General features: G+C 36.2%; 2 protein-coding genes across 15 annotated transcripts; one reads left to right on the top strand and one right to left on the bottom strand.

Moving 5' to 3' along the window:
• The first annotated feature begins 96 nt into the window (after positions 1 to 96).
• Positions 97 to 7,931, top strand: cfap418 (cilia and flagella associated protein 418). The gene is made up of 6 exons (XM_084089896.1): positions 97 to 441; positions 739 to 838; positions 961 to 1,019; positions 1,153 to 1,218; positions 1,445 to 1,540; positions 7,247 to 7,931. Exons 1-6 carry the CDS (start codon positions 299 to 301, stop codon positions 7,404 to 7,406), a joined length of 624 nt encoding a protein of 207 aa, XP_083946022.1. The 5' UTR covers positions 97 to 298; the 3' UTR covers positions 7,407 to 7,931.
• A 67-nt stretch (positions 7,932 to 7,998) lies between these two features.
• LOC311067783 (uncharacterized protein) lies at positions 7,999 to 20,974 on the bottom strand. Of its 14 annotated transcripts, none has more exons than XM_084089864.1 (19): positions 20,791 to 20,974; positions 18,927 to 18,995; positions 16,325 to 16,615; positions 15,919 to 16,224; positions 13,802 to 13,858; positions 13,569 to 13,706; positions 13,105 to 13,221; positions 11,917 to 12,051; positions 10,735 to 10,821; positions 10,576 to 10,632; positions 10,418 to 10,495; positions 10,167 to 10,238; positions 9,970 to 10,056; positions 9,774 to 9,863; positions 9,575 to 9,658; positions 9,053 to 9,169; positions 8,888 to 8,968; positions 8,328 to 8,441; positions 7,999 to 8,137 (listed from the first exon to the last, which is right to left on the bottom strand). In XM_084089864.1, the coding sequence occupies exons 1-19, from the start codon at positions 20,840 to 20,842 to the stop codon at positions 8,016 to 8,018; spliced, it is 2,154 nt and encodes a 717-aa protein (XP_083945990.1). In that variant the 5' UTR covers positions 20,843 to 20,974; the 3' UTR covers positions 7,999 to 8,015. The 14 variants fall into 14 exon arrangements, with proteins under 14 accessions (XP_083945990.1, XP_083945984.1, XP_083945992.1 ...); XM_084089858.1 differs by having other exon boundaries at positions 9,575 to 9,661; positions 20,791 to 20,972; XM_084089866.1 differs by having other exon boundaries at positions 9,575 to 9,661; positions 9,970 to 10,053; positions 20,791 to 20,972.
• Between the last annotated feature and the right edge of the window lie 1,463 nt (positions 20,975 to 22,437).

Genomic DNA, 22,437 nt, shown 5'->3' with positions numbered 1-22,437 from the left:
CCGCATACATCTTCAAAGGTATGAGTTGTCGTGGCCGAGTGGTTAAGGCGATGGACTAGAAATCCATTGGGGTCTCCCCGCGCAGGTTCGAATCCTGCCGACAACGAAACGTTTTCCGTTTTACAACTTTTACAGCAAGTCGGAAGCGTCATGTCCTCATGGAGAACACGTGAATGGGATGTTTACAGGACATTAAAGTTGATTTTGTGAAAATATAACCAGTGAAGCCTTTCTGAGCGGATAACAAATATCCACACGTTTCTATGGTAACAAACGTGGCGTTCTCCACCGAATAATAATGGCGGATGATTTGGACGATTTACTTGATGAAGTCGAATCAAAGTTTTGTTGTAGCACCTCGGCGTCCAAACAGTTAACAAGTTATGTTTCAAAACAAACGGACCAAAAGTGTGTGAATCCCAAGGACAAGAAACAGTCAAGGTGGTAAGCTAGCGGGATTAGCACCCGAGCTAACGTAGACAAAATGAATCCAAATAAAGTCAAACTTAAACCTTTATGTATAAGTTAAAATATAGCCAAACACTTTTAATACGTTGTAGATGTGCGATATTTTATATTAGCAATCGGACTAAAATGTTTTTAAAAAATGTTTGCTAGGAGGCTAACAAAACAACGTCTGATCAATGCATTCTTATCATCGTCTCTAACATCTATACAAAACCAGATTCTTCCAAGTCAGATTTGTAATAGTTTGATTTTTATTTCCACGTTTTCCAGAAAACAAGGCGGTAAAAGAGCTGAACACGAGAATGATGATGTTGACGCTATGCTGCAGGAAATTCTGGATGATGATTATCAACCCATCAGCACACATGATGTAAGTGAACAAAGCAATACTTTTAATTTTTCAAATAACACTAAATAGCATTAATATTGCTAGTTGTTGTTGTTGACAGTGCACATTCATCATCTGAAAACAATCTCTTATGATCTGAACAGGAACCCATTTCAGGAAAGACATCCACAAGTGATTCCTTTTCTCAGACTATGTCCAAGAAGTAAGTTTTTGGTTTCACATGCACTTAGAAGTTATACAGGAGAAATTGAGCATTTTAAATGCGAAACATAATTAGATTCAAGATGTAAGATGTGTTGTCAATGATTAACTCTTGTCACTTTTCCCTCAAACAGATGTTGCCCTGTGTTTCTTGGTGGAAGCTCTATTCTACATGGTATTGGAACCAGCGTTTCTCAAAGGTGGAAATTACATCAGAATCCGTCTTGCCTGGTCTTGAGGGCCACATGCATGTTTTAATGATATTTTAATGCACACATTAATAACAGCAACCAGTATCTCAATGCATATAGGCATTTTCCCCATTGAGAAAGCACTTCTGACCAAGTAATTCAGTCATGACAGATTTAGTTAGATGTGCAAATGTATTCTGACTGTAGTCTGTAACAAGAACTCTTGTTTTTGAAGGGCCTGCAACCAATTAAGATGTACCTCTTGTGACTTCAGCGTACTAATGTTTGACGATCACGAGTGGGACTTGTCCTGCAACTATTTATTTTTCAGGTAAGGTATCTGCAAAAATGTCAGGAGGGAACATAATTTCATCAGGAGGGGGCAGCATTGATCCATGTATCCCACTGTAGCAGATTAGGCATTCTTAGAGGCTCACTTAGCCCTTGTTTTTGCACAGCATCAGCTTGTCAGTTAATGATGCCTTTGTTGAAGTCATCATGTCATCCACTTGCAGATAAGCTTTATGAAATGTTTGGGCGGGCTGATAAAGAAATACTTTTCAACAAGCGTTCAACAACGCAACACACCACCTTTTTTGTGCAAACCTTGTTTTCCGCCGGACACGTCATTTCCTTATCTTCATCACAGTGTCTTGCAGCGTCTCACTCAACTTTAGCATCAAACAGACAGTGAATCATTCGCACCATGTCTTTTATGTAGTTATCTTCCATATTTAGGCCACGATGCACTTTGCTGCTTGCTCAGACACAGTCGAGCTCTAAGGGCCTTTGTGTTTTAATGAGCTACTTTTTCGAGATGTTCGACTTGTATCTTTAATTAGGAGAGCATGTGGTTGGAATTTGTCAATGAATCTTTAAAAACTTTAACTTCAGGCTTCCCCTTTTAAACAGGTCAAATAAGAGCTCATCGAGAGACCACTTTTTCAGGATTGTTGCTCTATTTTACAGTTTCCATTGCTTGCATTACATGCTGTAGTTTAAAATAAAATATAGAATAGGTTGAAAAGAACCCTTTATACTTCTGAAGTATAATCTTTTTTTGCTTTGTTGTTGTGAAAAAAATAAAATAATATATATATTGAGAGGGTCTGATAATAATTAAACCAACAGTAATTCTGGATTGCGTCCACCAACAAGTAAATAGGAAATAAGCGAATCAGAACACTGCGCGCCAAACCAGCAGTATGTGCGCAAGCGTGAACCACTAGTGTTTCTGTCTCACTCTGGATCTGCCACTGCATCACATTTCTCTCTGCGTGGCGTGGAGTGTCCGTTTTTATGTCGGCTCTCATGTTAACTGGTTAGAGCTTGTGTTAGAGCACAATGCCTGCGTGACACACACACTTCTCGAGCCGCGCCGAAATCGCGTGCTAGAAATAGAACGCAACCGACGCCTATTTTTCATGCGACACGCACGAGTGTTGGCAGTTTTCAGACAAAATAGAAGGCGCAAATACATATTAATAAATTACATTTTGATGCTTGAAAGTCTCTCGGTTTTTGACAAATGCATATATAATTGTAATTTAAAAAATAGGCCTAATTATCGATTTTCAAATATTGCCCCTGTCAATAGGCCTACAGAACGAAATATTCTGTAGCCTATTTTGCCGTCAATACTGTCTTTGCTGTATCAGGCTATATATATTATGTTTAACATCCAAATGTAGATGGTCTGTCGGCGCACAGAGCCACGCAGTCGCAGACAGCACGTGAAGTTCGTGAACACCGAATTCCCTTTTCTTTCTTATCTATTTGTGTTTGAACAGACATGTGCACGAAAAAATAAGCCAGTGTCCGTCTCAACGAGTTTCCCCGTAAACGCAGTCAAAATAAAACGGATGCGTGTTACCGGTATTAGATACGTGCATTCGTCTTAAAGGGACAGCACCCAATATACCTGCAGCTGTTTGTGTCACCAAAGTTAATCAAACAACAAAAGAGAAAGAGAAAAATCACGTTTTGTCAAAAGATAAACTGTATTAATACTTAATACAGTTAATTTACCTGAAAAACATAAAGCACTGCTTTATTTCTCGTGTATTTGTGTTTTATTGTATTTATATTTGTATTTTGTTTATTAGTTTCTATGCAAATGCACTAGGCCTACCCTACACAATTACCCCAATCATCCTAGAATTATTAATTCTTTACAAAAAGAGCTATTCAAATCATCAGGTGAAATTGTTTTCAGGAAGTAGCAGTAAAGCAAGAAGAAGAAGTGCAAGATAGTTTTTCTAAATTTCATTTGACTCTATGTGCCTATAGGGGTGGGTTGGGGATGGTGGCAATGTAGTATCTGGATATTTGCCGCGGGACGAGGGCTTCGATTACCTCTCTCATTTTGACCATACATGTGTTTGCACCCCTGATATATATATATATTATATATATATATACACACATATATACACAGACCCTTACCAAAAAATTTGAATATCATGGAAAAGTTTATTTATTTCCATAATTCCATTCAGAACGTTAAACTTCCATAGATTATAGATTCAGGGCCCACAACTTAAACAATTTCAAGTATTTAGCTGTATATTTGTACATAATTTGGGCTTCCAGCTCATAAAACCCACGAAAACAGGATTTCAAAAAATTAGAATATTACATGAAATCACACAGTAATTACACAGTGATACCATGGTCATTGAACCAGGTTTTGGTTCTTTTGGCAGTGTGGGCAGGTGCAAATCCTGCTGGAAAATGAAGTCAGCATCTCCATAAAGCTTGTCTGCTGAAGGAAGCATGAAGTGCTCTGGAAATGTCCTGGTAGACGGCTGCGTTGAGTGGACAGCACAGTGGACCAACACCAGCCGATGACATGGCTCCCCAAACCAACACAGACTGTGGAAACTTCACACTGGACTTCAAGCATCTTGGATTGTGTGCCTCTCCATTCTTCCTCCAGACTCTGGGACCTTGGTTTCCAAATGAGATGCAAAATTTGCTCTCATCAGAAAAGAGGACTTTGGTCCACTGTGCTTTATTAAATCCAGAGTCAACGCAGCCGTCTACCAGGACATTTTCAGAGCACTTCATGCTTCCTTCATTTTCCAGCAGGATTTGCACCGGCCCACACTGCCAAAAGAACCAAAACCTGGTTCAATGACCATGGTATCACTGTGTAATTACTGTGTGATTTCATGTAATATTCTAATTTTTTGAAATCCTGTTTTCGTGGGTTTTATGAGCCCAAATTATGTACAAATAAACAACTAAATACTTGAAATCGTTTAAGTTGTGGGCCCTGAATCTATAATCTATGGAAGTTTAATGTTTTGAATGGAATTATGGAAATAAATAAACTTTTCCATAATATTCTAATTTTTTAGAAAAGGGTCTGTGTGACGGGGCGCATAGCTATCGTCACGGCAGCGATGCGCTGCCTATTCCAGTTCACAAAGACTGAGTGCAAATGTTGTGTGTATTTGTTTAAGCGTGTCAAAGTGTTTTGTTAATCTTCATATTGTTTCAAATCAGCGGTAACCTAGCCTTTTATCAAAACCCTCACAGTAATCCCGTAGTTTCGTGTGCACACTTATAATATCTAATACTACGGGGATTTAAATGCTATAGCTACTACTATCAATACATATCTTACTGTTTAAAACCATGCTATTTATTTCACAATCATGATCAGTTTCAATAACCACATAACTCATGTTTTCGTTAATTATGTATTTGTTTATTTAGTTTAAAAGGAACATAGCTTTGACATACCATCTTTGTGTCTTACTGGCGTCTCCGGTTTGTTTGTGTAAAGGAAGTTTTGCCGTAACTGTGAGGTTTATATGACGCTATGACTTCCGGGTCAATTGGAAGTGACCCGGAGTTTAAGTTATTAATTTTTTTTGGCTGTTAATATAACTTGTGGCTTTGCCAAATGTTAGCTGGAACCATTGAAATAATATTGTGTAATTTTCTAGTTTTATAGAGGAAGCATTTAGGCTGTTTTTAAGCATTTATGGACTATTCACCTGAGCCACCCCTGTATTGTAATATTGTGTTGGTATGTGCCAATTTCAGGGGTACCTTTAGTCCTATAAAGATGGGTAGCTTCATTCTCTTGGGGAGGCATGAGATGAGAAGACATAAGTCTGTGTGATGCTCTATGTATAGTGGCTTGTGTAAAGGTCAATTTCTAAGCAGCTGCAAAATTTTGATTGTTAGTTTTTTTGACTCTCATGTCAATTTATTTTCTTTACTAAACAGTATTTTTTTTTCTTTTTTTTTTTGTTTATTTTTGTTTGTTTGTTTTTTTTTTTTTTTTTTTTTAAATTTGAAATGCCTTTCATTGGCCTTAATTGGGGTAAATAAAAAGATCCCATCTGTTCAAACCCATCCAACTTCTCCTGAGTGTTTACATCTGCTCACGACGACTCAGCCACATTTACCCTCAACAGTCTGTATATATAAAATCTGAATAAAATGGTCCTCAAAGGTGATAAGGAGATTTTAATACATTCTCTTAACCTAGTTTATTGTTCATTGACTACTATTAGTATGCCATTAACAGGGTTATCTCCCCCAAAAATGTAAACATTGCGCCTCCCAGGAACCATTAACACATTGAAATCAGTCAGCTCACATCTGTCAATCTCTATCCAGCTCAGCCAATAGCGTGAGTTTGGGGCGTGGCTACTTGTAGTCATTTCAGACATGGAGGTTTTCGTATGCTATTGAACATCTTCTTTAATGAACTATATGGAGAAAGAGACCGCATCACTTGTGCATGAACTTGTTTATCTGCGGGGAACCCCAGGCGCAGCATGGCTGGCCTTGCACAGGAAAAGACATTCAGCTTCGGTTATAGAAGTGCAAGCTAAAATTCGCTGCATTTAAACTTTCAAAGATTATACAGGCCACGAACACGTCAAAACAGAACATGGTCAACATGTATGACGCAAATTAACTATGTACAAAACCAGGGTTTTCAACAGCACAGATCTAGGATTCCAACTGCTCCTTCCTTGCTTTATAAAACAAACAGTACAACTGCCCTATCGAGATATTATATAGGAGAACTTCCCAATAAATTCTGCCCTTGCCTTAAGTGGTTTGGCTTTATTAATTCTCGCTGTTGTGCATTCTAACAGTGCAATATTTTTGAGATCTATTAGCCCCATTTTAACTGCCGGAAACGAATTATGCTTCATTTTTGTAATTCTGCTAGGTGCCACTAGTGTCGCAGAAAAGCTTCCATTTTTTGTGCAATAAATAATAATAAAACTTTTTTTTTGTTTTAATTATATTTTTATTTATAATATTGCTTTTATTTTTCATTATGTTACTGGGGTGAAATGAGACCTGGACAAAAAGTCTGGGGTAACCACTCGACTTTACAGCTTTTTTGCTCGTTCAAAACAGCCAGCCCCAGTTTGAAGCGATGAAGCAGATCCACATTCAATATATGTGACCCTGGACCACAAAACCAGTCACATGGGTTCATAAAAAAAAAAAAAAAAGATTCATACATAATCTTAAAGCTGAATAAATAAGATTTCCATTGATATGGTTTGTTAGGATAGGACAGTATTTGGTCGAGATACAACTATTTGAAAATCTGGAATCTGAGGGTGCAAAAAAATCGAAAGATTGAGAAAATCACCTTTAAAATTGTCCATTTATGTTTGCGATTGTGCTGCATTCACTCACAAAAGTAAATGTTTTATATTTACGGTAGGATATTTGCAAAATATCTTCATGTAACATGATCTTTACTTAATATCCTAATGATTTTTGGCATAAAAGAAAAATCGATCATTTTGACCCATACAATGTATTGTTGGCTATTGCCACAAATATACCCATGCGACTTGTGACTGGTTTTGTGATCCAGGGTCACATATTAGTTCTAAAAAGTCTGAATGCAGTCGGTGATAAATTTCCAAAGATAAGCCGAATTGTGTAACCGAGCGCTCTTGGCTGAAATAGGAGATTTGTGAACTACAAGTACAGTAATATATTCAAATCCTCACAAAGCTTCTGCTCTTTTCCCTTTCTTTAGGAACAACATGCCAGACTATAACAAACTAAAAGCCAAGCTGAGGAGGAGAAAGGGTGTGCGTGCGTATGCCTGCCAGTGTAGCTGGCACTCTGCCCTGTCCCTCTCAGACCTGAGGGAGCAACAGCAGCTGAAGTGGGTTTGCGGAAAACACAAAGCATGAACTTGAGTCTGCAACAGTTCTCCCTCTGAAATCTCATCTGTGTCCCCCAGCAAGTGTTGTGTGCTGTGCTTCCCTCCTCACAAAAGAGAATGCTGGTCATTTTCAAAAAAAAATTATTTTGTGCAATTTGCGGGGCTGGATAGCAAATAATTATTTTCCGTTTTCTTCTTTGAGTGTAGTTTTTTGTTTTGTGTGAAGTCTCTGTCTCTACTACATTCTCCTGGATGGTTTATATTATAGACATTTTTTGTTATAATTAAAGGACGTAATGTGTTCAAATATTGTAAATACACATGCTAATTTTTAGACATTTTCACAATTAACAAATAATAGGATGCTTGATCATTGTTTAGAATGTTTATTATAATATAGATGAATGATGTTGATTTATTTTTCTGTCCTTCCGGTATATTAAGAGACACTCAGGTATTGCAAGGGCCCATTTGCATTACATTCCATGGTTTTCAGGGATGTGTTGTTGTGAATCATCTGTCCAAAATATTAAATGCAAAACATTGTCCACAGAATAAAGAGAATAAAAAATAAAAATAATGATGTGTGCTTTTCTACTTTTTTTTATACCTTACCTACTGAGAAAAAATCTATTTTTCACCAGGTTTCAATGTTAGCGTAGTCACTATCGGAAGATGCAGCAGAATCGTCCTCCCTCTCTTTTATAGATGGTACATTCACGTACGATGCCTCTGATGTTGTACTACTATTATCTGTTTCTAAAATAAATTTAAAAAAAGTCAGTGCCAGTGTTTTGATTTTTTTTACCTTCAAATTGATCCTGCTTGCTTTAAGGTTCAAGGTTGCCGTACAAAACATCCAGGTTCAAAAGAGCTGTGTGATTTCAGAAAGGAAGCTCTCTGTGCAAAGAAATATCGTCACGTGGTTAAGTACAAGAGGTAGAGGTACCTTGACTGAGGTTTCTAGTTACATGCTGTTCGTCGTAACCATCAGTACTTTCTGTCGTCTGTGCAATGTGGGGATTCTGAAAAGACATCTCAGGAAGTGATGGGCTTTCCTCACCTTCCAAAAACAAGACAGACCAATTATAACTATTTTTAACTATCAAGCTGTTTAAAAGGTGCGACTAGCATTATGCAGATAAGTCAAATATACAGTGGTTTACATATCTGAAACCAAATTTTAGATTAAAAAGGTTTTTTTTAAATATATTGAAATTGAACAAAAGTTTGAAAATAGTTGAAAATTGAAAATAGTTGGGAAATAAGGTTTTTAGGATATTTATAATTGTATTTAAAACAAAGAAACATGACAAAATGACAATAAAATATAAAAAATTCTGCACTATTTCTAGGTCAAACAGAATTCATGTTTTGAATTTCTCTCAAAGTATTTTGCTGATAATACAATTATAATGAAGATATTTATATTAAATAAGAAAAATGAAAAACCAAAGGATTTTTCACTTGTGACTTAGATGTTTATTTATTGTGATGGTTCATTCATACCATATCGGAGACAGCCGTTTTCATCAATCTCTGTGTTCTGATAGCACTCTTCTGATGAAGTACTGTCTGAATCATTCTCATCTGCAAAGCAGAGAAGACTTCACACGCTTCCTTATCAAAATACACTGTTTTCAATATTGTTGCATTGTTAAAACAAAAAGGTACCTCGACTGTGGGCACGAGGAACATGACAGCCGCCGTAACCAGCAGTGTTTCCTGTCATCTGAGTGCTGTGGGGTGTCTGTAGTGACTTCTCAAGAAGTGATGGGCTTTCCTCGTCTTCTGCAGAAGACAGATGCCTGAGGTTTAGCTGACGGAATGAATCCTCAGAATGCTCATTGACAATTCCCATCAAACTTCAATTTAAAGGAATAGTTCATTTCAAAATGAAAATTCTGTCATCATTTACTCACCCTCAAGTCGTTTCAAACCTGTATGAATTTCAAAGAAGATATTTTGAAGAATGTCAGTTGATGTACCCCATTGACTTCCATAGTATTTTTTTCCTACTATGGAAGTCAATGGGGTCCATAAACTGTCTGGTTACAAGCATTCTTCAAAATATCTTTCTTTGTGTTCAGCAGAAGAAAGAAATTCATACAGGTTTGAAACAACTTGAGGGTGAGAAAATTGTGAATTTTAATTTTTGGGCGTACTATCCCTTTAAATTGCTTGATATGAGCCTACCACAGTGGAGATTCTTGTCCATGTCCATCTCTTTGTTTTGATAGCACTCGAATGAAGATGTACTGTCTGAATCATTTACATCTACTGCTGAAGACAAAGAGAATTCATGAATCTGTTATGTATTTCCCTACTACAAGATACGGTTTACCCTTAAAGGCGAGAGAAATATTTAAAATCAGAGTGATAATCAGAGCTTTACCTTGACTGTCAGTGTCTGCTAATAACACAGTGTCACCATAAGACAGGGGTGCAAACTGTGAATTTTCATGCATCGATGCTGCTTCCTCACCTTCATGAGGGGGGAAAAAGATCAAATATTAGTAAATACACCTACACATGTTCCCTCTGGATGAAATGACTCAAATGAACCTAATGTATGATTTATTTGTGCATACGTGACTTGAAATTGTTGTCTGTGTCGGTCTCTGTGTTTTGATAGAACTCTCCAGATGATGTACTGCTTGAATCATTCACATCTACTGCTAGAGACAAAACAGGGTTCATAAATTTGAAATGTATTTCCCTACCAAAAATGCAACTTCTCAGAGAGGAAATATTTGAAATCGGAGGTTTCAACCAGCTTTACCATTACCTGGTGAGTTATGGTCACCATAAGACAGGTGTGTCAATGGTGACTTTTCATGAAGTGATGGTGTTTCCGCACCTTCATAAAGGAAAAACATTTGATTGTTAGTATTTTATGAATATTCACAGTAATAAAAAGCATCATACTATTTTATTAATATTATGATGCATTCATCTAGACATATTCTCTCTGGATTAATCAAATGAAGGTGCATCAAAATATCAAATGAACCCGAAATATGATTTATTTGTGCATACGTGACTTGGGAATGTTGTCCTCTGTGTTTTGATAGAACTCTCCAGAAGATGTACTGCTTGAATCATTCACATCTACTGCTGTGTATAGAGCAAAAAAATATATATATATACTTTCTTACTAAAAGTTGTATAAATACGGTCACATTAGATCAGTGTACCTCGACTGTGGGTGTCAGGGATACCAAAAAACAGTGGTGTCAGTGGGGGTTTATCACCTTCAAAACAAAGAAAAAAATTAAATATAGGTAGATAAAATATAGATAATCTTTGGTAAGAGTAAAATATCCCATGTATCCGATTTATTTATTTGTTCATACCTGACTTGAAGGTGTCCATGTTGATTTCCACGTTGTGTGCATTTCTTTCTCCAGAGCATGTACTGTCTACATCATTCATATCTCCTGCTAGACAGAGTGAATAATGATTTTTACCACTTTATCCTCTAATATTTTTATCTAGAGCCAAACACGCTTCATTCAATCATTCAGTTCGCGATGCTTCTCTCTCCCGCTAAAGAAGCACCAGATTAAGAGCTGAAGCCGAAACGGTTTTTCAAACAACAGCAAAAACACAGTGAACAGCAAAATAGATTGATACTTCTGATAAAATGCAAATTCAATTATTTTTATCGGTCATACATAATGTATATGACTTTGACAATTCAAATAAACAAGTTTTAGTAATTTTTTCGTCAATACATTTAGCATTATTAATCAGCATGTTAAGAGCATTTCATAAAAAACAATGTTATAATTAGGGAAATTGTTTGTAGATGGCAAGGAAAGACAACTAAAACTTTGAAATAACTTTGTTTTCTGCTCAAGTGAGAGCGTTTTGATTATGTACATTGTTGATTTGTTTGTTTTTAGTAGATAAGGCCTACTTATTTTAAGCAAAATATAAAAATGGTCCAGACTTCAAGAGGAAACTCCTGAACTTTCTGTCACATGGCCTTCTGCCATACATCTAAATGTAAAAATAATAATACCCTGATAAAACATCGGATCCTACATTTTTCATATCCAAATGGACTCAGCTGATGAGTTTTTTTGGAGAAATTCTCAGACTCCACTGTTTTGGCTCCGAGGGCCCAATATACTCATCTTTGATGACTATTTAGGATTTATTTTTTATTTTTTTCATTAACAAAGTACTGCTGGCCTTTCAACTTTAATTGACAACCCATGCAATTTAGAAAGGCTGTTGATGGCACTTTTGTACATAACTCTCATAACAAAACATACTTTGACTTGTTTCATAAGGGAGATGTCAGAAGCTGGAGCTGAAGTGCTCAGTAGTTGCACTGATAGTGGTTTAGTTTAATGTGAACTTAAGTACAGAGGGAAATCTTTTTTTAAATCTAAAAATGGCTTGTGCCAGTAGTATCTGTCGACTGATTCTCTGTCGCAACTTTTCTTGATGCGTGACATTTTAAATAAGGACTGATTATATATTTGTGGTCATTTGCAGTAGAAGTGTTGTCTGCTAAAGGAGCATACTTGATGAGTTGTTTAGATGCAGTCTTTGCGGTCGAATGCTGTTGTGATGTTCATAGTCTGAATCAGAGTCAGAGTTGTGAGTGGGTTGATTTAATCTCCGGCCATAGTTTGAGCTCATTCTCGGGCCAAGACTTTCTGAGGAATGAAAAACAGAAAGTGCACATTTACGTCAAATTTAAAGTTTGACCATTACAGAAATTACAAAACATTTCATGTTTATGGCAAACACCATCTCATTGTATATGAAGAGTTCAGATGCAAAAGCCTCTAAGTGCCATCTGAACTTTTCTTCTAGAATGATCATTTTTATCAAGCTTGTATATTTAAAGTTAAGTAATGTCACTTAAATGACAATTAATAGGTCATTTGCATTGCCATTGAAGTGAAATTATTGTACTTAAATATACAAGCTTGATAAAAATGATCATTCTAGAAGAAAATTTCAGATGGCACTTAGAGGCTTTTGCATCTGAACTCTTCATATATATTAATCATTACAGATCCAATGCATAAATACTGAATCACTTGTTTACAGAAATAACGTGGTTTAACCCATATTTTGTGAAATAAATGAGAAAAATCACAAAATATTGGTTAAGGGCTGGGTATTGATGACAAAATTCACGCTTCAATTTCGATTAACAAACTTGTGATTTGATTCAATTCCGATTTCGATTTAATTTGATTTTGATTCATTTACATATGTACAGAATATGGCAAATTTACTCAAGGGAAAAAATAGCTCAAATGCTGTAAACTAATCAAAGAACCCTATCAGTTGGTACATTACTATACTATTAAAGGTTAAAATTAACTGATTTATATACAAACATTTAAATTAGCGGTTTTATTGACATCTTTCCATGGTTGAAACACTGATTGAGCTCGAGACGTGAAACAGATTTGTACTGTATTTTTCAACATACCTTCTGATGTTGATTTCGTGCTAAAATTAGCAGTAAAAATGGAAGAGATGATCCATTCACAAGCTCTCTGTGCTTCTCTAAAAAAGCGATCTGTCATGCCACATTAAAGAGTGCCAAATCGGTATTTATTGATTGAATTTCGTAATAAAATTCTAAATGAGAATCGATTAAAATCGACAGATCGATATGTAGGCAACTAAATACTAAAAAAAGAAACAATCAGTTATGAGGATGTAGAAATAAAATATATTGCAATACAAACCATACTGCTGCACCCTGGCAGCAGTGACAATCTGTGTGTTATAGACTCCTGTCTGAAAATTAGACTGGTCTTCCAGGCTGGTGTGGGAATTACTGTGATGTTGATGAATCACACATGCTGTTGGCAAAGAGGATGAAAAAGAATTACTTAAACTTCCCCATGCAGCACTAAGCCTCTGCCTTAAGCTTTTGTATTGCTGTGGTAATTAATGTCAAAAGAAATAGTTCACAAAAGGTTTGAATCTCTTCATATTCTATGAAAAAGCATTTCCTGATATTTGAATGGAATGCACTAAATGCACACAGAAATTGGCAAAGAAGTGAGTTTGTTTGAATATTTTTTTAAAAACTAAAGTGTTGTGACTCAGAGATGTTCATGGAGTTAGAAAATCTATTTCATTTAGTTCTAAGAAAACTTGTTTGTTACTTCTTTTCCAATATAAAAAGTGATTATAATCTACTTGCCCTTTGTTCTTTTGAAATGCACACAGACAGCAGCATTTATAATAATAAACGTAAGTAAAACAATAGATAAGAAGATGCAGCCAATCGCTGCTGCTGAAACTCCACGGCGGCGTTCTGTTACTGCCACTGCGGTTGACACTAAAATAAACAGAGAAGGTTTTATTGACAGATATCATGCAGACCTTTTTTTCCATTCATTTTCTCTTTTGAAAAAGAAGAAACTGAAGCATCACCTGCCACCAGTGTTGAACACTCGGTTGTGCTGCCTGTGGGTGTGGGCTCAACACTTTCTGTATGAAAGACATTTAATCCACTGGATACATCAAAGGAATTCAAGACTTGTCACTCTGTATTTCACAACAAAACACTAACAAGCTGAAGCTTATATATGTGTGCTTTGACATTTCAGAAATACTGTTGTAAGCCTGCTCTACTTTTTACCCATTTTCAGACCAACTGACGTGGAAATTATGTCCATCCACCCCAAAAAGTTAAATCTGACCTACAACTGAGACAAATTATGTTAATGTTCCACCTCAAGAGGTCACATACTACAACCTCAAATACACACAGGAAATGTAACATTAGCCTCAAAAAGTTAGTTCCTGCATCCCAATTCGCATACTATCCATCCTAAATAGTATTAGTATTAGTATCAAAATTAGAATTAGCGTGTCCCAAATCGTAGTATGTTAAAAATGAGTATTCCAAAGATACCCGGATGGTTTGCTCTTTCAAGTTAGAATTCAAAGTGCAGATCCATGCACACTCGAATGGCTCATATTGCCCTCAACCCATTGTGCATTAGATGAAAATTCGACTAGAACTACAAACACAAATAAAAAGTGTTAAAAACTACAAATGTGGTGAATGTGCGAGTCCGACGGTTAAGTAGAGAGGTTTAGATAAAGGATTTGAGCGATTAATAATCAGTATCTAAACTAGTGAAAAAATATTTATTCATTGTTTTCCACCATATATTTCATCTGCAATAACATTGTGATTCTCAACTTTTAAATGCATCATTATGCAAACACATGAGGCAGTTTAAATGGTGACAGGAAACATGTAACTAAGCAACAGAGCTGTCAGTTAAATTAATTATGACTAAGTAGTATGTCCAAAAGCTTGCCTACTGTTCTGTTACACACTAAAAAGTATGTACTTTTTCCTTCACAAAAACGGTATACTTTTAGGGCATAGTATAAGTAGGCGAATTGGGAAGCAGTGAATGTCTACACATCAATTGTCAACATGAAGATGAAATTGCACATTTTTACTTTCCTACTGCACGATTCATAAGTGCGTTATTCCAAATAAAATGTCTTTGTAATCTTTAATCTAAATATAATAACTTGCTTTCCTTTCAGTTGACATCATTCAGGCCTTGTGGACTGCTTGGATAATGTTAAACAATTGCCAAATGTCACGCATTTTTTAGGCCAAAACATTTTTTGTCCCCTGAACACCAAAACCAAAACCTGTCCCCTGAACACACTGTAAAAAAAAATGCGGTCTCTGTAGACAGCCCAGGCTCCACAAACGGCAAGAAAAACAAACTGGCCCAGCCTGAACCACGAAACATAACAAACAGTGCTCCAGCCAATAACCGACAAGAATGATTTGGGGGTGGGAGTTGGGGGGTTAGTGCGCGTGCACATTAAGGGGGGTGTGGGGAGTGGAGGAGAGAGAAGCATGAAGAGGGAAGTTAGCTAGAGGAGAGATGCCCTAGACAACGACAAACGTTAAAAATGTATATTCTTGAGAATTTTGATATGGCCGACACACGACCAAAGAGACGACGTTCCGATGAACAAATAACAAAGAATAGGTAAAAGGAGAAGGAATGCGAAGTCCCGAATTTACATCGGAAAAGCGTTCAGAAGGTGGCAAGAACTCCGCCGGCATAAAGGCTTCCAATCCGACATTCAGGTGGCTCTGTTTTTGCTGGACAGGTGTGTAAATCCAGTTTGGTTTTTCTAAATGGTTCATGACTGTTTCAGGAAGCACGGAAGGGAGGGGGAGGGGACGGGAGGAGGAGGAGGGAGGGTCGAGCTAGCCTCCGTTTTGTTTGACAATACTTTGAACGTCAACAAGAAGTGACGTCACCCAACATCGCTTAGAGCACCTTTAATACTGTTTAAACAAATTACAATTCTGCTATGTCCACGTTTTACCAACCAATCAATTCCCACCCTACATATTTTCTAATTGAAAATCCTTTTTAACAGAAGTAAAATGGGTTGCAAGCTTGAATTCACCTTGACTTCAATGTTCTTTCTTTGTGTAGAAAAGAGTGGTGTTTTATGTCATTAAGCACTTGCCAATTAAGTGTACATGTGTATAGTACCTGAACACACAATGCCAGCGTCTTCCTTATGTCCACAGTAGTTGGAAGTGTTGTTGATAGGGCCGCACTCCCATAAGTTGCTCTCTGTGCCGTTGCATTTAATTTTGCTGATGTGGATGGCTCCGCTGCCGGCCCCAAAAAAGTCGTTTCTTATTGCACTGCCACATCTCAGCTGGGCACATACTACTTGTCCACTTTTGATGTCAAAATGATCATTACACACCGTTCCCCATTGCCCAGAATGCACCAGCTCCACCCGTCCAGCACAGCGATCAAATCCACCCATCAATCTAACAGCCTGGTGCTCTGGAGGACAGAGGTTAGGCCGATCATATCACAATTAAAGCATTGAGACAAAAGTAGAGCACTTATCAAAACATATCTGAGAAGATCTCAGATGACTCACCGCAAATGACTTCAGTTGCATTTGTGCAGTCGCCTTCTGCGGCTGTAGTGCAGTTGTGCAGTTTTGAGTCTTTCAAGATGCAGTCTGCAAGACAAGTGGCATTGTGCACCGTTGCAGTCGTGCCGATCTCAAAACCGTGGCCACAACCAAAAAGTTCACAGATTTGGAGAGCAAACTTTCCCTCAGCCTCAGCATCCAGAAGTTTGAGGGTCACATGGACTGTAGTGTTCTGGTGAAGAGCCCTGAGCGCACCAGAGCAGCCCTTGGACAGACTCAGTGTGGAGAGCTCAACTAGTTCAGAAGGGGAAAAGGGACATAAATGATTTCATTGACTAAATTCATGAGAATGATAGGAACAGATAGGGTAGACGGTTCACATTTATATCTTCACAGCATGCTGGGTTGAGTCAGAAACTTTTCCAGCATCGCATCCTGGCACTGATCTTATCTGGGTGTTAATTCTGTTCTCAGTGTGTATTTCTAGCACTAGACTTTTATTTAGATCCAAACAGCAAAGTGAATATGTAAACCGTGGGGCATTGTTTTGTGTTGCAAAACGCTGTAGCAGTACACTGCAACACAGCCACATCCCGTGAGTCACTTCCTGTGGAAATGTCATATTGTAGCATGGAGGACACTGGGGAAAGAACTTTTTTTTTTTAGAAAGTTTATGACATTGCCTTCACAGTGTGGTTTGGAGCATATGAAGTTCTCCTGATTTATGACTACAGGATGCAGAATGTGTCTGTGTATACTGTTTGTGGAATTATGATTCATTCTGAAGGTCTTTCTTTAGAGTGACTTTTAAATAGGGTCAGAGGTCACTGGTCTGGTGTTCCACTGTTGGTGGTGAAATACACTAAGGTTCAAAGGTTTGGGGTTAGTACGTTTTTTTTTCTTTTATTCAGATTTTATTTATTTTTTAAATAGATCAAAAGCGACAGTTAAGACACTTACATTGTTGCAAAAAAACTTCTATTTCAAATGAATGCCGTTCTTTCTATTCATCCAAGAATTCGGAAAAAAAAATGTATCACGGTTTCCACAAACTGATTTCAACATGGTTATTAATGCGACATGCTTCTGGAGCACCAAATCAGCATGTAAGAATGATTGAAGGATCATGTGAAACTGAAGACTGGAGTTATTTGCCATCACAGGAATAAATAACATTTTAAAATATATTAAAATAGAAAACATTCTTTTAAATTTGTAATAATATTTTACAGCATTACATTTATTTTTTGCTGTGCTTTTGATCAAATAAATGCAGCCTTGGTCAGCATAAAAGATGGATTTCAACAAACAAAACAAAATCTTACAAAATCTTTTGGTAATGTAGCAGTTGATGCAGAATCATTGATATCTCACACTTTCCACAAATAGGGTACAAAATAGGTTCTGACACTCAAAAAAGGTTAGCAAATGGTCGATGACAGGAGGTGCCGAAATCTGTCGAAAATGTTGATCATCAACCTCAGGAGGTCATATTAAAAATGATATGAGAGTCTTATTTTCTGTTAATTTTCTCCAATGTTTGCAACTTTTACAACCCTGTTAACAATTTGTGGTGTTAAAAATAGTTGTGAGTGGAATAAAACCGTATAAAGTAATACTGATGTAATGAGGTCACGGCTTTGAACACGGCTCAACCAATCGGAATCAAGGACAGAACTATCCGTTTTATAATACTAATCAAACCATTATTTATTTAAACATCAAATAACCAATAAATAATAAAACATATCACTTAATAGGAACTTGCTAGTTTGTATGCAAATTAATAAAGTAAATCAAATAATAATAAAGTAAATCAAATTACACTTTCAAGAAGATAATTTATATTTTAATAAAATATAATTTTTCACAATAATTTGAATAACAGGGTTGATGAATACTATAAACAAAGCAATATTTTTACAAACTGGGAAAATAGAATCTTCTCATGATACTGTAGAAGGGGTCAGAATTGTTCAATATTATTATGTAAAATTACATTTTGAATAGTTAAAATTAATTAGTAATTATATCATTTTAACGGACGGTCAATAGAATATCAATTCAACAATAGATTGTCAAAATTACGACATTATTATGTTTAATTGTTGGATACAGTCGAGAGACAAGGGTCTTCCAATTAAGTGCGAGGACATTTCTGTGGGACTCCAGCTTTTCTTTACCTTCTTCATGTCTGATGTCTGTGTGATTGTGTAGGGCATTTACTTACATATTAAACAGTGCTTAATGATTTTAAAATTAATTCTACTGCGCAAAAAAAAAATGAAGCGGCTGTCTCCGGGTGGTAGATTGCTCTCACAGTTTTGTGCAGTCTTGCTGATCTCTTTTCTCTGTTCTGTTTGATGACAGCGGGTTGGTCTCAGCAGGCCTACCCCAAACACTGTTCTCATGCACATTGTTCATCAACATCTTGATTAACTGCTTGATTCCTCTATGGCCCACTTTTAAATAAGTGAGCTTTTTTTTTATTTGATCATCGTGAGATTGCTGCTAACTGCACCCACTGATAACACTGATCTAGACATCATATTTTCAAAGGAAAGGCACAAGTTTTCTTAAAAGTAGTAGAAAACATTCAACTTACTCTGTTTGTCTGAATTATCAGCATGCTTTGCCATACTCTGGGAAGGAAGGTCATCTGTACTATTGAGCCCTGAAGATGACAAGATGAACATCATGAGTTTTGCTGAGAACATATTGCTTGAAGCCAGAGGACAAAAACTGTCAATTGAGTGTAAAAGTAGAACAAAGCGCTCAAATCTAACGTCTTCCAATCTGCTGTAATTCTTCTCAGTCTACAAAAACAATATTCATCAAAGACAACAGCAATGAGACACTGTTGAACAAGACGCATTAAAGTGCTCAGCTCAACATAAAAACAACAAAAATGATGCTCTGCAAAACTACGGTAATGTTTGTGTTGGGTTACAAAGTTGTCTACAAAGTTCACATTTGAGGATTTTGTCATGGTGGAAAAAAAATTAAATATAGCCCTACAATGTCCTGTGGTGTGAAGTAAACATGTAGATATTTGGCAGTTTAACAGAATATGAATGAGACTGTAAGATGAAATATGTACAAGCTACCTACCTCATTGTAGTGATTTATAACTATAGGACTAGTTCTTGAAACCCTGCTGTGTTTTAAAACGGACTAGATAAAATGGCTGTTGATCAGGTATTTCAACACCGCTTGGTTGTATTTCAACACCTTAGTTTCTCCATCTGTCTTATAAACAGCAGAAACTCGGAGCTGATGCTCGTCTTGGTCATTATACTCAAAAAAGTCACTGAATAAAATTGATTTAAAAAAAAATAAAATGCATTTGTGACACTATTTAAATGTTCTCAGGTAATCTAAAAAATAAAAAATGATTACAAAAATGCCATGATGTCTATGTCCGCTTTTGGCACTTAAAAAAATGATTCTCACGGAATCAAATAAATGTAATAAGTAGCCTATAGGTTTATAATTAATAATTTAATATGCTTTAGGACACTATATTTGTTGTAATAAAAAATGAGAGAATTAATTATTAAATAAAAATTAACAAATGAAAAAATGTATTTGTGAGAATTTGATGTATACTGAGATTATTTGCAAACTTTTTCTCAGATTAACAGTTATTTTATACAGACCAATCTTATTCATCAAACTCAGTTTGTATTTGTATTATTATGCACTATTTCTGTCCGGATGCCATCTGTGCTATGCATTCTTCACAGCAAAACACTGAAGAAAAATATACCATTTGTCTTATTCTATTTTTGAAACACTTTTCTATAAATGTAAGGCCTTGTAAAATGTCTGCTTGTCATGTTAATAACATCTGCAGCTTGTTGGAAACAAAAACTAAAACTGGCTATAAGGAAAATTCAGCGATACGATTTGTTTTTTATTTTTAGCCATCTTATGCACTTGACTTTCAAATTAAGTCATCTTTTTTCATTCAATCTCCTGTGAAGTTCAACTTATTTATTCACCAATGTGTCACAGTACACTGAAGTGCATAAATGAACCTGGTTGCACTTTGTGCAGACAGCTCTTTGGAAAAGCGTCGTAATGAGCCGAGGCATCGATGTACTTTCTTTTATCACTTTTTAAAAAAAAGCCTTCAGATTGCATTGTGCTGCATTAGTTAAACTGAGCTTTGTTTTAACCACAAAGCATGTCTTACAAAAAGTCTTTTGTTGAAAGTGCACATCTGATTTTCCATCTATGATAGTGATTGTTTCTCAAGAGCTATTTAGATGGATTGTGCAACAGTCTTTGAGAATTGTACAACCTCTCTACTCAAGTATCATCAACTTAATAGACTTTTTCAATTAAATATTAGAATATGTAAAAGAAAAATGTTAGATTATAGAATATAATATCGCAGTTGAACGCAAGCTTTTTAGATGAAAGACCCAGTCTGCCTACACAACCATACATCAGAACCATTTTACCTTGAGACAAGGACAAAGCCTGGAGAACAACACACAGCAGCAGAATCGGCATCTCTCAGTCAGTCAGCCTAACAGCCAAAGATTTGTGTTCGTCCCGTAACTCTCCGTTACTCTGACTGATGAACGTGACCCTGCACATTCAGCCTTTGGTGTCTGAGCAGTTGCTGCATGTGGTTTCCACTACGGGGCGAATTCGAGCATCATGCCTCACACATGCACTCACTACCACAAACACACACCCTATTTTGCTACCGTCACAGCCAGGTCAAGTGCACGTTTGCGGTGTTAAACCTCTAAACTTTCACTTCATATTTCACTGCTTTAAAATATGTTTCTGTGGATAATGGAGTTGTTTCAATTCAGCATTAGTTTTATAACTAAGCTTTTTTTTCCCTTTCATTTCCCTCCAGTTCATTAAAAGACTTGTATTGAGTTTCTTTGAGTATTTAAAAAAAAGGCCCAAGCTATGAAGAATCGATCAAGCGTTCATGGTCTAGCATGCAATTAATGAACAGAAGGGACAATGAATAGCTATATGTTTAATAGTCTGTTATTATCGTCAAGCCTAAATTGCAAACAGTGTTTGCATCTAAGACTTCAAAGTAGACCCTACTTGTGCCCATTGTCCTGAACTTCAAGCAAGATGTCCATTACCTTATCCTATTGGATTTCTACTGCATTACAGAGAAACTGATGGACATGGCCCAAAAATGTTTTGTTTTTTTCTGATATGAGAGCAAGGAAAATAGCTAAAAGCAAATAATAAAATTCATTGAACAAAATAAACAAGCTTTTAGAATGGAGGAGAAAAGGTTTCCCATTTATTTTGCTGTTGACATCAAAGGCCATGTGTCCAATCAAATGTTTTTTTGATGTAAATTCATCTGTCATTTGGTCCAAGCCAGCCAAATTGGGCAGATGTCAATACGGACAGGTTGCATGACATACCTTCATCTTTAAAATGCAGGGATGAAATTGTGCAAGGTAAAAAGGAAATATGACCTAGACTGCCCTAGTGAAAAAAACCTATACCAAAATGTTGTAAAATATTTTTATTTCATACTAACTATACTACAAATCCATTAATATATTTACTGACATATCGCTTGAGACTTACTTACTAATATAAATACTATAATTAAACTTTTTTGGAGTACTTCTTTATTGCACAACGCATGCACATTTATTAATATTAAACCTAAAATGTGTTTTAATATCACTATTAGTAAGGATAGTATGATCTCTGTATAACATCGGTCTTTAAACAGATTTTAAGTGTACCTAAAGTATTCTTGCAATAGTTTAACTTTAGCTCAATCAGATATACTTAAGTATATCTTTAGTTGGACCTCGGCACTATTTCCGGGTAATTAAAGTGCATTAAGTACAAAATAAGTTGTTCCAATTTAGCAGACTTTAAGTAAAAGTACCAAAGTATACCAAAAGTACAATTGTAGGGTATTTAGCTACATATGTAAATGTATTTATTTAGTATAAAATAAATGTATTTCAAATACATTTTGGTATATTTAGGGTGCATTAAATACAGGTTCACTTCATAGACAGTATATAGGTTCACTTGCAGTAAAAATTAGGGATGTCCCGATCCGATCCACGTCATCGGTATCGGAGGGGAGAAAAAAATAT

Source organism: Abramis brama (assembly GCF_963993115.1).
Source record: "Abramis brama genome assembly, chromosome: 17".
Lineage (NCBI taxonomy): Eukaryota > Metazoa > Chordata > Actinopteri > Cypriniformes > Leuciscidae > Abramis > Abramis brama.
The sequence above is the reverse complement of the archived record's forward strand: the minus strand, read 5'-3'. Positions and strand labels throughout refer to the sequence as shown.

Excerpts from the sequence above, each read along its gene's own strand:
- LOC311067783 (XM_084089858.1), bottom strand. The coding sequence starts at position 20,842 with ATGCCGATTCTGCTGCTGTGTGTTGTTCTCCAGGCTTTGTCCTTGTCT. Across the intron at positions 10,822-11,916 it reads GCATCTAAACAACTCATCAA|CAGGAGATATGAATGATGTA; the intron begins GTATGCTCCTTT and ends CACTCTGTCTAG. Across the intron at positions 9,662-9,773 it reads AGCAGACACTGACAGTCAAG|CAGTAGATGTAAATGATTCA; the intron begins GTAAAGCTCTGA and ends CTTTGTCTTCAG.
- cfap418 (XM_084089896.1), top strand. The coding sequence starts at position 299 with ATGGCGGATGATTTGGACGATTTACTTGATGAAGTCGAATCAAAGTTT. Across the intron at positions 1,020-1,152 it reads TCTCAGACTATGTCCAAGAA|ATGTTGCCCTGTGTTTCTTG; the intron begins GTAAGTTTTTGG and ends TCCCTCAAACAG. Across the intron at positions 1,219-1,444 it reads GGAACCAGCGTTTCTCAAAG|GGCCTGCAACCAATTAAGAT; the intron begins GTGGAAATTACA and ends TTGTTTTTGAAG.